Source organism: Azolla caroliniana, unplaced genomic scaffold, assembly GCF_043228905.1.
Source record: "Azolla caroliniana isolate FFs.n. ecotype wild unplaced genomic scaffold, voAzoCaro1.0.p SCAF_422, whole genome shotgun sequence".
Classification (NCBI taxonomy): domain Eukaryota; kingdom Viridiplantae; phylum Streptophyta; class Polypodiopsida; order Salviniales; family Salviniaceae; genus Azolla; species Azolla caroliniana.
The window spans coordinates 1-16,566 of record NW_028230857.1 but is presented as its reverse complement, the minus strand read 5'-3'; the positions used below and the strand labels follow the sequence as shown (position 1 = coordinate 16,566).

Sequence of the window (16,566 nt, the reverse complement as noted above, 5' to 3'; positions counted from 1 at the left end):
AGTTATGCCATCTAGCGTTTAAATTACAAACTACAAAAGAATGTTTGGGCCGTTCTCTTGGCTATTTTAACAATATAGATTTAGTCCTAAATTTTTTTTATACAAATTTTCGAGATACTACCACTCACTACACAGTAGTTCGCACTGTTTATTAATTTAAAAAATATTATGTTTTACCCCCTAATTAAAATATATTTAGTATTTTTCTGTTTAATTTTATTTATTTAGGTTTGGAATGATGTCGCAGTTATATAAACAAGATTTTCTGATATTCTTAAGATGGCGCTGTCAAACCGGTTTATAAGTAGCTCCACGAAAATTCGCCCTCCGAAACCTTTGACCGGCTTTTTGACGTTTCTTGACAAGTTGACACATTGACTGACATTTAAAATGTTTTTTTGTTGTGCCATGTGTGTTTCAGGTGATTTAAATGCGTTTTAATTTTTTTTACTGTATGAAAAAAACATAAACCAATAAGTTTTTAAGTCAAAATCGGGATCTATAAAATGCCCGAGGCTCCAGTGCAGGAATGGGAAAACCCCGAAGATATAAAGGAAATAATGCAAAGAGACCTTAAAATATATGAACTTGCAGACAGATATTTACCTTTGGCTTTTGATGAAGAAAGACACCTTGAAAGTATTGAAGGGATTGATTGGAAAACTCAGACATGGCGAATGAAAGAGAGGGTAAAATTTATTTTGAAATATTTTTATTCGCTATTGAAATACAACTATAATTCATATTTCAGTATAAAGAATATTTATAAGAACGATTAACGTTTCCAGCATACTGGTTAAAAAAAGAAGGCAAACAACTTACATACCAAATATACTTGCTATAAGGGCAAAACAAACACTTTTCTATACTTAATATATACATTTGATGTATTCTTCTTATAATTTTCAGCCACATTATTAATACAAGAATATCTAAAACGTAGAATAAAATGCATAATAGAATTAAATTAATTAGAATTTAGTTGCATAACAATTAAATTACTTTCAGATGAAAACTGTCAGTGTTGCTCTAGTTTTATGCCTTAATGTTGGCGTGGATCCTCCAGACGTTGTAAAGACGCAACCTTGCGCTAGACTAGAATGTTGGATAGGTAAGACTAAAATAAACTTAAAAAGTAGAATCTAAAAAAATTGGATAAAAACAGCGTATTAAGCCTACGTGTAGGCTTAAACTACATTATAATGTAATCACATTTTTTTGGCCAGATTAAAAGCATAGATTTAAAATTTTAGATCCATTGTCATTATCTAGTTCAAAAGCTTTGGAAACTATTGGACAGGCTTTACAGACACAATATGAGAGGTGGCAACCAAGAGCGAGATATAAGCAGGTAACAAATTATTATTATTAATAGACGGGAAACCCCATTATAAGCATATAAATGAATACTTAACAGTACTTCACAATTATCAAAATAAATACATATATATCTATTATAATCTATAAATTTAAATTACACTAATAAGTCTAGGAATGTATCACAAATATGTTTTTTAAATTTACCGAGTGAGCCTCCAAACGGATTTAAATCTGGGTGTCCATTTAAAGCTTTAAGAGTTCTAACCAAAGGGGAATGAATACCATAATTAGTCCGGTGGTAATCGATACAAAACAATTGACAACTGCGAAGGTTACGTGCCGGTACTTTAAACTTGATGCGGCTCAGCAGGGCAGGACAATCGACTAACCCATTCAGCAACTTGTAAACAAAGAACAAGTCTGCTACTACTCTCCTGAACTTCAATGATCTGAGGTTAAGATTAGCGGCAATATCATTTTCCCCTGCGAGCCGATCCCTGTATAAACAGTAATTAACGAATTTATGTTGTACTTTCTCAATATTAATTGTTCCATTATTATAATAAGGTGACCAAACCGTTGATGCATATTCCAGGCAAGGTCTAACTAGCGAGCAGTACAAAACTTTTAAAGTATTAACTGACATTTCGTTGCCAATTCTAAAAATAAAGCCCAACATTTAAAACGCCTTCGCAATCATACAACTATAGTGTTCCTTAAAGGACAACTCATTATCCATTAGGACTCGGAAGTCCTTTATACATTCAACAACAAATAAAGAGACACCATTAATAGAGTATACATATTGAATTTTAGCCCTACTTTTATTAAAGCTAATGGAGCTACATTTGTTTGGATTAAGAGCCAAATCATTGGAGTCACACCAGCATAAAAATTTGTTAAGGCTATCCTGTAAGATCATACAGTCATCCAGTCCCTTAATCACCCTATAAAGTTTCAAATCGTCTGCAAATAGCGCAAAGCTACATTCATTCAAACACTGAGCTACGTCATTTATGAAAAGGTTAAAGAGAAGTGGGGAACCATGACCACCCTGTGGAACCCCCGAAGTTACCCTAATAATGTCTGATTTGTAACTACCAATCATGACTCTTTGTGTCCTACCAATTAACATACTTTTTAACCAAGAAACCGAACATTCATCAAAGCCAATCGCCCGTAACCTAGCCATCAACAAATCATGATTGATTCTGTCGAACGCCTTAGAGAAGTCCGTGTAGATCGCATCCACTTGATAGTTCTTCTCCAAGGTTATAAATTCTTTTCTTTAATATGAAATATATTCCATGTATGTTTAAATTGAACTAAACATATCTTTTTTATCTGGAAAGTTATACCTAGTAACTGTCTTTTGTATAGTATTTTAGTATAACTTGGTATTATTCTCATAGTTATAAAAAGTGTTTTTGTCATGCTCAGTTAAAATATCAGCTCAAATGAGTTTAAAATAAAATCATTTATATTTGTTGATGTGTATTGGCTGCAGAGTAAGAAAAGGCCTGATATTTCACAACACCGGACATTTTTGTGTGCCCACCAATAATAAGTGAAAACGTGTTTCATTTGCTCCGCAAGTTTGTTTGTTTTATCGTTCTTCCCGGCCTTCTTAAATCGCGATTTTTTTGCACAGTACTTTTTAACAGTGGAGGGTGTCTATTACTGCCCGTTTTGTGCTTTTTATCTGCTGTATCAGTACAATTTTCAATCAAATTAAGCAGTCGACCTGGCATTGTAATCCTAAACAATTTAAATAATTTTTGAAGTACTTTGCTTTTTTATGAATATATAGTCTGTTTCACATATCGAATTCAGTAAAGATTTTCCTGTTGGTACATTTTGTTTGAATATATAGTCCGTTTCACCTGTTGGATTCAGCAATTACCGCCATGTCATCTGGCGAATGCTATAAATGCAATAATCCTGTTTTAGCTAAGGAGCCCAAAAAAAAAGGTGAAATATTTGGGTTTCCGTGTGACCACTGTAGGAGGTTTGTTTGCCAAAACTGCAATGAACTAACCTCTACTGAAATTAGAGCCGTTTTACTTTCCAAGCGCACTTTGCCTTTTTATTGCAAGGATTGTCTATTGAGCGTAAAGCAACTTCTTGGTGTAATAGATAGGGTTAGCCTGTTGGAACAGAGTGTTCAATTGATCAAGGCCGAGCTTGAAAGACTGCCTTTATTAATGGATGATGTAAAGGAACTTAAAACAAGGGTGTCGGATTTGTCTAGTGGCGGTGCTTCCCAGGCATCATTGGTACCTGGCAATTTACGTGGCGCATTACAGCCCGGTCTGGGTGATAATGAGGTGTGGAATGAAATACAGGATCGATATTCTAGATCCAAAAATGTTATGTTATACAATGTACCTGAGAATGGTAACGATGTGCAGTCGATAGCTTCTGTTCTTTCCGCACTTACTAACACTCCACCTCTAGTGTCTCATTCTGCAAGAGTGGGTAAAGCAAATGCGAAAGGTGCCAGACCTCTTAAGATAACCTTAAATTCACCTGAGGAGGTGCGGGAATTATTTCGTAAGCGTCAGAAACTTAAAGGAAGGGACATTTATATTAATTTCGATCTGACTCCAAAACAAAGAGATTTCGAGAGGGCTGTTTGGTCGACTACAAGACTAGGAAATCCAAGGGAGAAAATATCCAAATAAAATATAAAGGGGGAGTCCCACATATCGTCGGCATTTCGGAAAACTCCAAATAGACGGTCAGCTTAGCAAGAATCTTAAAACCTCTAACTTAAGTGTGTATTACCAGAATGTTCGTGGCTTACGAACGAGACTTTCCGATCTTATGATCAGTGTGGCTTCCAATGATTACCAGATTATTATATTAACCGAAACCAACCTATCTGATGATGTTCTTGATTCAGAACTAGGCCTTACTCAATACTCAGTTTTCCGAAAAGACCGATCTGCAGAAACAAGCACAAAGAAGAGTTTTGGAGGTGTTCTCATTGCTGTTGATAGAGCTGTCCAGTGCAAACGTGTGGAGAGTTCAGAGAACATTGAACAATTATTTATTGCGGTGGGGCCTTCTATCGTCGGTGCCATCTACCTTCCTCCACTATCCCAGCTTGAGTGTTTTTTGACATTTGCAGAAGATATTGATCGCATCGCTAATGATTTTCCAGACTCTGAACTTTGCGTTGTGGGTGACTTTAATGTACCTAAGGCTTTATGGATCAATGAAGATGTATGTTCTAGAGCCATTCCTAATAATGATGTTTATGTACCTCCTCTAACTCTAGAAATAATTAATGTACTCTCTGATTTATGTGCATATCAGAACTTTTTTCAGTGTAATCAAATAACTAATGTAAATAATGTAATTTTAGACTTAGTTTTAAGCCACAGTTCTTATAATGTTATCGTTGCTGAACCATTAGTACATATAGATCTCAATCATCCGCCTATTTCTTTTCAGATTAAGTACCATAGTAGGAAACTTATTGAGTCCAGTCCCCAGGCCCGTGACTTTTATTTTAATTACAAAGATGCCGACTTTGTCTCCCTGAATGATTATTTATGTTCTGTTCCTTGGGATAACATACTTTTGGGTTTGGATGTTGATAGTATGCTGAATGTTTTCTATAACGAATTATATAACGCCCTACATCTGTTTGTACCTTCAAAAAGAGTTTCAGCCAGAAAATTTCCAAGGTGGTTCCTGTGAACTTAAACAATTGGTTGTGCAAAAAAAGCTAGCACATAAAAGCTTTAGGACAAGTGGTCATCCATCCGATTATGAGAGATTTTCAACCTTACGCTCGAGTTGCTCTAAACTTTCAAAGAAATGCTTTCAAGAATATGTTCAGGGAGTGGAGAGTGGGATGGGTCAGAATATGAAATCTTTTTGGAACTTTATAAATGAGAAACGAAGAACAAATGAATTGCCATCCAGGGTATTTTTGGGCAATCAAACTGTTGACATGAGTAACGATGCTGCAGATCTGTTCGCTAAGCACTTTTCTTCCGTCTATTCCGTCAACGACCACCATGCATCAGGATATCCAAAGGTCTTGTCCACCAATCATTTAAATATTACCTCATGTTCAATTTCTATTTCTGATATTTATACGGAGTTGAGTGAACTTAATCCCAGCAAAGGACCGGGGCCCGATGGTATTCATCCCGTTTTTCTTAAGAATTGCGCTTTTGTCTTGGCTAGACCGTTGCTCTTAATATTTAATGAGTCCCTTAAATGTGGACTTTTTCCTGGATTTTGGAAGACTAGTTTTGTTGTACCCATTTATAAGTCTGGCGAGAGGTCGGATGTTAAGAACTATTGGCCCATTAGTTTGATTAGCACAATTCCCAAAATTTTTGAAAGTCTTGTCACTAAGTACTTGACATCCGCATTAAAAAATACCATCATTGAGGAGCAGTATGGTTTTACAGCTGGTAGGAATACTGAGCTGAATTTAGTTGCTTATGTTGACACTGTGTTTGAGGCCTTGGAGTGCGGTTCTGAAGTACACTCCATTTATACTGACTTTTCCAAGGCCTTTGACAGGGTGCCTCATGAGAGACTGTTAAGTAAGCTTTAGTTGTTGGGCATAATCGGTCCTTTGCTTGGTTGGCTTCGTACATACCTAAGTGATCGTCGACAGATAGTTCGAGTTAATAATTATATATCCTCTGAGATCCCTGTTCCATCAGGTGTTCCTCAGGGTTCACATATCGGTCCCTTGCTATTTAACATTTTTATAAATGATGTCTCCTGTTGTTTTAAATCTAGTAAGTTCTCACTCTTTGCCGACGACATGAAAATATTTAAAAAGATTTTTGATTGGAACGACTGTATTGCCCTTCAGAAGGATCTTGACCGTTTTGTTGAGTGGTGCCGTAATAATGGTATGAGTCTAAATGTTTCTAAATGTAAGTTTATCAGATTTTCTAGACTGCGATGTTTTCAGAATTTTAATTATGAACTGAATAGTGAGACACTGGTCGAGGTGGGCTCTATAAATGACCTTGGAGTTATTCTGGATTCTAATCTTTCCTTTGTGCCACATATCTCTGACATAGTCAACAAATCTCTGAGGATGTTGGGATTTATCAAGCGCCATACATCTGAATTCTGTACAATTACATCTCTTAAAATACTGTACTGTGCTCTTGTAAGATCTCATCTTGAATACGCCTCTTGTGTGTGGAGTCCTCAGTACATGTTGGCAGGATTGAACGGGTGCAAAAAAGGTTTTTTAGGCATATAAATTATAGATTTCTCCAAAATGAAAACCTTACCTATAGCGATCATTGCCTACAACTAAAATTGCCCTCACTTTTAAAAAGAAGAGAAATGAGGGACCTTCAGCTCCTGTTTAAATCTGTTAACTTTCTTATTGATTGTCCTTGTTTGCTTGAAAAGATTGGCTTACATGTTCCTCCTCGAATAACCCGTTTCAAAAAAACTTTCCATCAACCTTACCACAGAACTAATTACTCATGTAATTCTTTTATACCTCGTGTGGCTAGCCTCGCTAATGATTTGGAAGGTTTAGATTTTTTTTAACGGCTCCTTTTCGAATTTCAAGGCGAGATTATTGACTCTTAATACCTAATCTTGTTTTTAGTCTTATAATGTAGAATTAATGCTTATTTATTTTTAGGTGTAATATGGTATAATTTAGGATATTTTTTTCTTTTTTCTTTTTATAATTTATACATTATAATTATAAAATGTACTGTTTATATTCTGGTAGCATATAGTTTTCACTTATATTGTAGATTGTGTTGTTAAAAAATGGACTATGTGGTCCGTCAATAAATAAATAAAATAAAACACACCTTATATAACATAATAGCAAGAATAATTTAACTATATCCAGCACGAAACAGTCCCCTCAAGATATTTCATTGGTTGCATACCAAAATTTCTCGTCGTTAATGATTAACTGATTAAATTGTTTTAGTCTTTGGATCCGACAGCAGACGAAGTAAAAAAATTGTGCCTCTCCTTAAGGCGAAATGCCAAAGAAGAAAGAGTTTTGTTCCACTACAATGGTCACGGCGTGCCCAAACCTACAACCAATGGAGAAATTTGGGTTTTTAACAGAGTAGGTAACTGTAATTTAGCAAATAAATGCATAGGCTAGTTTTTAAAGGTCCAATCAAGTGTGCTATTATTTATTTTTTAAATATTTTCAGTCATACACCCAATACATTCCGTTATCTATTTATGATTTACAAACCTGGATGGGAGCGCCTTCGATTTACGTTTATGATTGTTCAAACGCGGTATTATTGTGGATTCGTTTAAGACATTTGCCCAGCAACACGAATCGGAATACGAAGTAAGTATTAATTCTATTTTTCAATAGTACTCTGTGAAATAAATATATAAATCCATTAGACATATTGAAACGCAATTACAAGCTGGTTTAAGTTCTCCCCCCCAAAAAGTATACTATACTTTATCATTTCTGAAGAAAAAGAAACTGTAAACTCGTTTTTTTATTAATTAAAAATGAGCCCATACGGAAACCATCTTCCATAATTAAAAATTTTAGTGTAAGGTTTAAAATTGTCCATAATAATAAAAAGACATAGCCCGTGCATTCTTTTTTATATCACTCCATAGATTCTCTAACTGATTTAACTAATATTATCAATGAAATAAGTTTGTTTAACGTTATAAAGAGATTTTTTTTTTGTACATAAATACCTAGACAAACCACTTTTGGTTTCAGCAAGCCGTATCCAGCTCTTCCCGCTCGAGTCCCCCCCTCCAACCCCCCTTCGTTCAACGATTGCATCCAATTGGCCGCCTGCACGGCCAATCAACAGCTTCCGATGAATCCGGATCTGCCGGCCGATCTGTTCACTTCGTGCCTGACCACGCCCATAAAAATTGCTTTGAGGTGGGCGGTGCTTCAGTCCACTTCAAAGCTGGTACCCAGCGTTATATAGTTTTTTAGAAGTGAAATTCTACCAAAAAATAGTTAGAGTCAAAAGGGTTTCCTCGTTAATATAGTGTGTTTATAGACACATTATTTCGCTTTAAACCTACACAAAACTAGAATATTCCAGAGGTATCAAAAACAAAGTTATGAATTTTTATATTACGCCTTGTCAAATTGTTGATGGTAAACTAACATAAGTTCATTTAAAGTAATGAAAAAAAATATTTAGAATTAAAATGGCTTTGTGATATTCTAGTATTGCTGCACCAGTGGACTCTGGCGGATGATAATAATGAGCCGATTGATGTTCTGTATCTGGATTTTGAAAAGGCATTTGACAAAATACCCATCGGCTATCTCCTATACAAGCTTGAGCATTATGGAGTCAGGGGAAAAACTGTTGTACTTTATAAGGGGTTTTCTTCAGGGTAGAAAAATTTCGGGTTCGTGTGGGACAGGAATTGTCTAGAGAACATGATACTTACAGTGGTGCTCCACAAGGGTCTGTTTTTGGGTCCCCTCCTTTTCATTGTGTACCTAAGTGATCTATATTCAGAACTAAAGACCAGCTATTACATCTTTTTGCCGATGACACAAACATATACTGCAACCCTTCGAAACAAAGTCACCACATTCAGGAAGATCTGGATAAAATTAAAAACCTGGACAGCGACCTGAAAAAATGCCTCTGAAACGATTCCAAATGCACGGTTCTCCACATAGGACGAAACAAATCCCAAAAAACAATTACATTCTGGGACAGACTGAGGTGGTGAAGGTGCAAAAACAGAAAGACCTGGGAATAATTATCACCGAGGATCTAAAATGGGTACAACACATCAGTCACATAATAGTCAAGTCCTTTTTAAGACCAAAAATTGAATATGGGCAGTGTATTTTGGAATCCATACTACATCAAAGATATTGAGGCGCTTGAGAGCGTGCAGCAAAGAATCACAAAAATTCCATTGGAGTTGAGAACCCCATCTTACAGGGACAGGCTGGCTAGGCTGAATCTGACAACTCTTCGTGAAAGACGGCTTCGGGGTGACCTCATTGAAACTTTTATGATCACCAGCGGACGCTATGGGTGCAACCTGGACCTCTTCCACTCTCCTCAATTGACTACCCTTAGAGGTCATAGTAAAAAACTGGCTAAAGAAAAAAACCAGCAAACTACTAAGAGGAAATTTCCTGTCAAATAGGGTCATATACAGCTGGAATAGGCTAAGTGAGGATGTAGTTAACTCTACAAACATAAACCAGTTTCAAGAATAGGCTTGATTTGGAAATGTGGACCTGGAATAATATACTCATCCATTATTGAACTGTAGCAAATTGTGACGTGGTACTTGATTTATGCAAAGTGACACTGTTATATAAACAATTCAATAGTTTTCATCGGAATTTTTCCGCTTACTATTGATAAACCCGTAATAATAATAATAATAATAAAATATAATTCAAACTTATTTAAAATCATTTTTAGGGTGCCTGGAAAATATTTCGGATAGGAAATCAATGTTTGGAGAACTTAACTGGATTTTTCACCGCAATTACTGATACAATTGCTTGGAACACGTTACCTCGAGGTATTTTTTATGTCATTATATAACTTGCCTTTTTTTACTAAAGGGTTGTATATTAAAATTACGAAAACTGAGTATTTGAGTGGCAAATATTTTTTTTTAGAATTATTCCAAAAGTTGTTTCGTCAAGACCTGCTGGTCGCCAGCCTTTTTAGAAATTTTTTATTGGCCGAAAGGATAATGCGTTTCCAGCGATTGTATGCCGATTTTCTTCCCCGGCTTTGCCGCCCACTTACCAACATAAAATGTGGGGCGGCTTGGGATCTTGTGATGGATCTTTGCCTGGGTAAGTTTAGCATTATTTTTGCTATAATTTTTTATATCGATTTCCTTCGATAAATTTCTCCTACTCTCTTGCTTCACTGGTACTGGAAAATTGATAATAATGTTAAGAATCATAGTTGGGAACTTTAATTTGTCTTATGTTTATAGTAGTCATAGAAGATAAAAGAGCTGTTAATATAATATTAAAATTTAACTGTAATTTTTTTAATATATTCTCATGTTCATGGGTTCAGATTTTTAAGAGGCGATATTATTTCTAATGTACCCCAATATTAAATTCTGGATCTGACAAATCATTATCCATTTTAATTTTTGTCATCCTTATAGATGCAAAATGGCTGCGTAGATTAATTAATATACTTATATGTAAAGATAAGAAGGATACAAAAGTACCAGTCAGGAGTGTATATGTAGTTTATTCTGTGGGTCATGTCCAAAAAAGTATATAGGTCAAACAGGTAGAGCTTTTGCAAAACATATTAAATTAACATATATACATATTTAATAGATGTTGCATATATTTGGGTCTGAAGATGATACTGTGTTAACGAAAACGTTACATATTTAATATAATGTTTATTCTTTGTGAAAATATAAAACACGATTTATTTATTTAAATGGTTATTAATACTTTTTTTTTAGCTCAACTTCCCGCTATCGTAGCTGGAAAGGCGACATTTAAAAATTTGGCGTTTTTTCGAAGAACAACTAACTGCGTTTCAAATTTGGTTAGAAATCGGTAAGTATAAAAATATAATATATCAAATTAAATGTAAACTTTTAATAATAATAAAGGGGTTGAGGGGTGCAAAAGCACCTACAGAACCTGGGCACGAACCCTTTATTCCCTCTTAGGCATTGCAGCGATAGTCATTTCCCATTTACTGGTAAACTTTTACTGTACAACACGAGTTGCACGTAGAGTTAAATATGGTGAATATTTTGAAGGACAAAGTAATGAACAATTTAGGAGAATTTTACGATTTTCAATATTGAAAGGACACGTGTAAGTTGTTTTTGGTCTACGGTTATTTGAAACAGAATTATTTTAAATAATAAGAAGTAATCTGCGTTGGACATAATCAAAATCCTATAATATTCCCTGTGCAGTACGGGAAGCGGAAATGGCCAATTTTCCTAATAATTGACAACCCTGTCAATTATAGGCAAATATCTTTAAACTTTCCTGAATATTTTCAAGGAGAAAGTAATGAATGAATTTTTGCTGTTTTTATTTCGTAAAATTGTTTACTTTTATTTGAAAGGGTCCGAAGAACGTCGCCCTCCCGAACAATTGCCGATCGTGCTTCAAGTATTGCTAAGTCAGGTGCATAGAACGAGAGCTTTAGAACTTTTGGGAAAGTTTTTTGGATTTAGGTAAGACATTTTTATTTATTAGGTGCGTATTGTAAAAGTATTTTTATTTCTTCTTCTTCTTTCTTTTTTCTCAAGACTCAGTCTTGTTTCTTCTAATATTCAGCCTCTTGGAAAGCAGATGTCCAGCTTTCGTGCCATCTCTAGGGAGGGTGGTCTCCTTGAGTTTGGTTTTTCCATCTTTTTGCCCTTCATTCTATCGACGTGGTCTCCCCGATTCTTCTTCTTCTTTCTCTTTTCTTAAGACAGTCTTGTTTCTGAATAGTAGAAGTTCTATTCAGCCTCTTGGAAAGCAGATGTCCAGCTTTCGTGCCATCTGTTTGGAGGGTGGTCTCCTTGAGTTTGGTTTTCCATCTTTTGCCCTTCATTCTATCGACGTGGTCTCCCCGATTCTTCTTCTTCTTTCTCTTTTCTTAAGACACAGTCTTGTTTCTGAATAGTAGAAGTTCTATTCAGCCTCTTGGAAAGCAGATGTCCAGCTTTCGTGCCATCTGTTTGGAGGGTGGTCTCCTTGAGTTTGGTTTTCCATCTTTTGTCCTTCATTCTATCGACCTGGTCTCTCCGATATCGTCGTTTCGATCTCGTGAATCGAACTACATATGTCTTAAATTTTTAGGTCTTCTCATATGATTTTTACTCTTTATTAGGTCTCTTAAGCTTACTCCTCTTATAGCTCTCAATGTTTTCATCTCTGCTGCCCTCGTTATATTCTTCGTTTTTTGTTGTGTTCGCTCGAGTTTCCTCTGGATATACAAGTATAGATCTTACGACTGTTTTTGTATATGCAGACTTTACTATCGGTGGACATATATTTGTTTTTTTCACATGAGGTCCCTCGGAGAGCCAAATATTCTTGAGGTTTTATTCACTTGGGCTCGAACTTCTTGTTTTAAGTTTTTCTAGCTTGTGATCTTGACTCCTAAGTATGTACATTGCATATACGGGTTGATGGAGTTCTCATATACAACTAATCCTGAGATTTCTTTTACGCTATTTATTATCTGATCCATGAAAAAAATGTATGGAATTACGGAAACAGGCTTTCGATTGGATCTTCTCATTTGTCTCCAACAGAAAAACAGTATGTAAGCATTACTGATTTTGGCAGTAACTCTAGATATACAGTTAACTCGTCCACTCTTGATGTTAATATAGGGGTCCCGCAAGGTTCTGTCATTGGCCCTGTTCTTTTTCTACTGTATCTGAATGATATTGACACTGTCGGTGAGGGTGTTGAGCTCACGGCCTTTGCGGATGATGTCTCTTTATTGCTCTCAAATAAGCATTCTGATAATTTGGAAGAATCAGCTAATGATGTACTTGCTAATCTTAGCACATGGTTTCGGTGACAACTCTATGTACCTAAACGTTGACAAGACACAGTTTATCAGGTTCCGCAACTTTCAAAAACCAAGTGAAAAATATCAATTTAAACATCAATAACCGTATGCTTAACCAGGTTAAGACTACAAAATTTCTTGGTATTCATATTGATGAATGTTTGAACTGGAAAGCTCACTGTGAGTATGTAATATCAAAACTAAATACATCTTATTATCTTTTTTTTGAATCTAAGGTCTCTGTTATGTTACTGATCAATTACTGATGTTATATTATGCTCATGTAAGAGTCTCACCTACGCTATGGTCTGGTCTTTTGGGGTGTCTCAACACTTAGTAACAATGTTTTTATCAAGCAGAAAAAGAATAATTCGGTGTATTGCAAAATGCTCCTATGTTGCCAGAGTTGTAGAGATCTGTTTAAGAAATATAATATTTTACCTCTTCCCTGTCTGTTTGTCTATGAAATGTCATTGTTTATATACATTAATAGAGATGTTCTTACCAAGAATAAAGACTTTCACAATTTTAATACAAGATATAAAAAATAATCTATGTGTCCAATATTCCAGGGGCAAAATAGCCTATAATTCTCCTAATAGACTTGGAGCCAAAATTTATAATGCGCTCCCTGATTACATTAAAGGCTGTGATAAGGTTACGGCATTTTAAAGCCTTATTAAAGGCATTCTTATTGGCAAATTGTTTCTACAGTCTTGACGACTATTTTAATTTTTAATTTTTATTGTGAAAGATCTTATTCTTTTTTAGTTATTCTTTTAGTTAATGTTTTTATTCCTTTTAGTTAATGTTTTTATTCTCTTTAGTTAGTGTTTTTATTTTTAAGTTAGTTTTAAGTAATTGACTATTCCCTTACAATTTGTATTGTCTAAATGGGAAAAATAAAGGATTGAATTTGAATTTGAATTTGATTAGATTCAACGAGATTGGGTTCAGATTGTCACCTTTATTTTTTTGTTGGGTTTTTAGGTGTTTGCGTAACTTGTAAAATGATTAAGAGGATTATGGTTTGGATTTGTTTAATAATAGTATACGCAATTAAATCTTCTGAATGTACCGAAATGTCTTTTTTTAGGGCCATGGGCGGTAAATCTGGCATTATCAGTTGGTATTTTTCCCGTACGTGCTCAAGCTATTGCAAAGCTTTTGCTAGAGAAACTAAGGCCTCTGCTAGTTTACATCTGGGCCAAAATTATGGCCGTAGATAACGTAAGTAAATGAAATATGCTAAATATATCATCAAGAATCTATTTACCCTAATAGATTTGTAATTTCCAGACTTGTCAATCCGATTTGGTGCGCGAGCAAGGTCACAAATATTTTTTTATCCATTTTGCAAGATCCGTCGATGCCGGTGAGTAAAATTGAGTTCTGGTTACTATTTTAATAATTGGTGTTTTTTCATTAATTAGACAATAATTTCTTTTGTGGTAATAAAGCCGCCAATAACTCTTTCACTAGGCAAATAAAAATAATATTTTTGTTTCTATAAATTAGTCATATTATGTTAGCAAAACAGTTTTAATTAAGCAGGTAATCCAGAAACGATATCTAGCTTTCTGGATTAAACCTTTTGTTTAGTTTGAGTAACAAAAAACTGGATTTAATGTGCAAAAAAAAAATGTCAATATTTCCTGTCGCATATTCTTGGAAATCAAAGCCAATATTTTAGACAAGAAGACTGCTCTGTTTCTGGCGAGATCATAATGTTCCCAAATGATTCATTTAATAGAAAGATTTACGGAATCATCCAGAAGATATAGCAAAATATTTGGATGGTGTTCCAAAAGGCAAGACAGCTTCGTGGAGAAACGTAAACTACAACTAAAGAAAAATATGGTCAAAATAGTAAAGTGCGTCTTTACTATTTTGTAGCGATTAATATTGGGAGTTAGATTAAAAGATAAAATGAAAGACAACACTCAAAAAACGTAGGTTAAAAACGAAAATAGATCATAAGACTAGACAAAAACTGTTGTGGAAAACCACAATACAACAATGGAGACCATGGAATGAAAGAAGTGGATGACCCAGATGAGATGGGGAGACGATATAAGACAGATAAAGCATGGAAAGTCACACAGATAAACATGGATAAAATATCAAAAGCACAAAGATCGACGGAAAGACAAATGTTACTTGTAAAACTGATATATAGAAGGAGAATCTAGTGAATAAGAAATAAATCAAAGGTATGAGATGGTAAAAAGGAAGTAGCAAAAATTAAAATGGAAATTCGCCGTGCACAATATCAGACAAAAAGACGAAAACAATTTATTCTAAACTGTGGAAAATAAAAAAAAAAGTGGAGGAAGATCCCAAATGAGAACGCTACAACAATATAAAGAGAAGAGTGGAAAGGACAGGGAGGTCCAGGGCTGAACCAAAGAAGGTTAAATAGATAGACTTCAAGGTTTGCATCAACGCATACAAATCAGCAAAAATAGTTTTTTCCTATAAGACGAGCAATACCCCAAAATGATGTTTATTAATTCTCTAAAAGATGGTTGGAATACTTAAACTTTGTCTTTAAGAAAACCGAAACAAAGTTTTGCGTAAAACTTATTTATATAAATTTATTTTTTAGTCCGAATCGCGTACACAGGCGACTTTTGTGCTGTCTTGTCTGGTGAGCAATTACAGGGATGGTCAAGAAGCTGCTTTGCAGGGATCGTTGGTTAGTGTGTGCCTCGAACAGTTAGGTATGATACATATTTATATATATTTTTTAATTCGTATCATTTTATAGCTTTATTAATAGGGTATTAGTCATAATAACTATTTATATTAAACGAGAATACTGCAGATGCATTTTTACTGCTACTAGTGAATTTATAGCAATATTAAAAAATCCCATATGATGACAAAAACAGAGGATATTTATAACTAGCTATCTGTAATGGAACAAACTAAACTACAAGAACTAGAACTGGACTGTACCGTCCAAAAATAATTTGGATTTTGAATCTTTGTTCCTTTTATCATCATATATTCCTTAATCGCTAAAATAATGATATCAAATTTTAATATAATTTACCTTAATCTACCCTTAATCGACCCACATAAACATATTTGAGCTAAGAGTTTTTTGTTTTTTTTAGAATAGCGATTTGTTTAGAAGTCTGCATTCTCGCGGTGGTAGTTTCGTCCTAACCTTGACTTTGAGCGATCATATCTTTCTTAATCGCTAAGATATTTATATCAAATTTTAGAATGTTTTACCTTAATCTACCCTTAATTGACCCATATAAACGGATTTGAGTTAAGAGTTTTAGTTCTTTTAGAATAGCGATTTGTTTAGATGTCTGCATTCTCGCGCTGGTAGTTTCATCCTAATCTTGACTTTGAGCGATCATATCTTTCTTAATCGCTAAGATATTTATATTAAATTTTTAGAATGTTTTACCTTAATCTACCCTTAATTGACCCATATAAACGGATTTGAGTTAAGAGTTTTAGTTCTTTTAGAATAGCGATTTGTTTAGATGTCTGCATTCTCGCGCTGGTAGTTTCATCCTAATCTTGACTTTGAGCGATCATATCTTTCTTAATCGCTAAGATATTTATATTAAATTTTAGAATGTTTTACCTTAATATACCCTTAATTGACCCATATAAACGGATTTGAGTTAAGAGTTTTAGTTCTTTTAGAATAGCGATTTGTTTAGATGTCTGCATTCTCGCGCTGGTAGTTTCA

General features: G+C 34.6%; 1 protein-coding gene across 1 annotated transcript; it reads left to right on the top strand.

Annotated features, from left to right (window-relative positions):
- Positions 1–506: 506 nt before the first annotated feature.
- On the top strand, positions 507–15,571 carry LOC147848275 (uncharacterized; the record flags this gene model as incomplete). Its single annotated transcript, XM_087338536.1, is given in 21 exon segments — positions 507–689; positions 1,009–1,111; positions 1,254–1,351; positions 7,271–7,414; positions 7,506–7,590; positions 7,593–7,677; positions 8,048–8,249; positions 8,531–8,688; positions 9,153–9,397; positions 9,750–9,805; positions 9,807–9,852; positions 9,953–10,035; positions 10,038–10,103; positions 10,105–10,135; positions 10,777–10,807; positions 10,809–10,873; positions 11,400–11,499; positions 13,934–14,078; positions 14,148–14,189; positions 14,191–14,223; positions 15,457–15,571. Coding segments are annotated over 21 exon segments (2,116 nt in total), but the record flags the coding sequence as incomplete, so codon positions are not given.
- Positions 15,572–16,566: the final 995 nt, after the last annotated feature.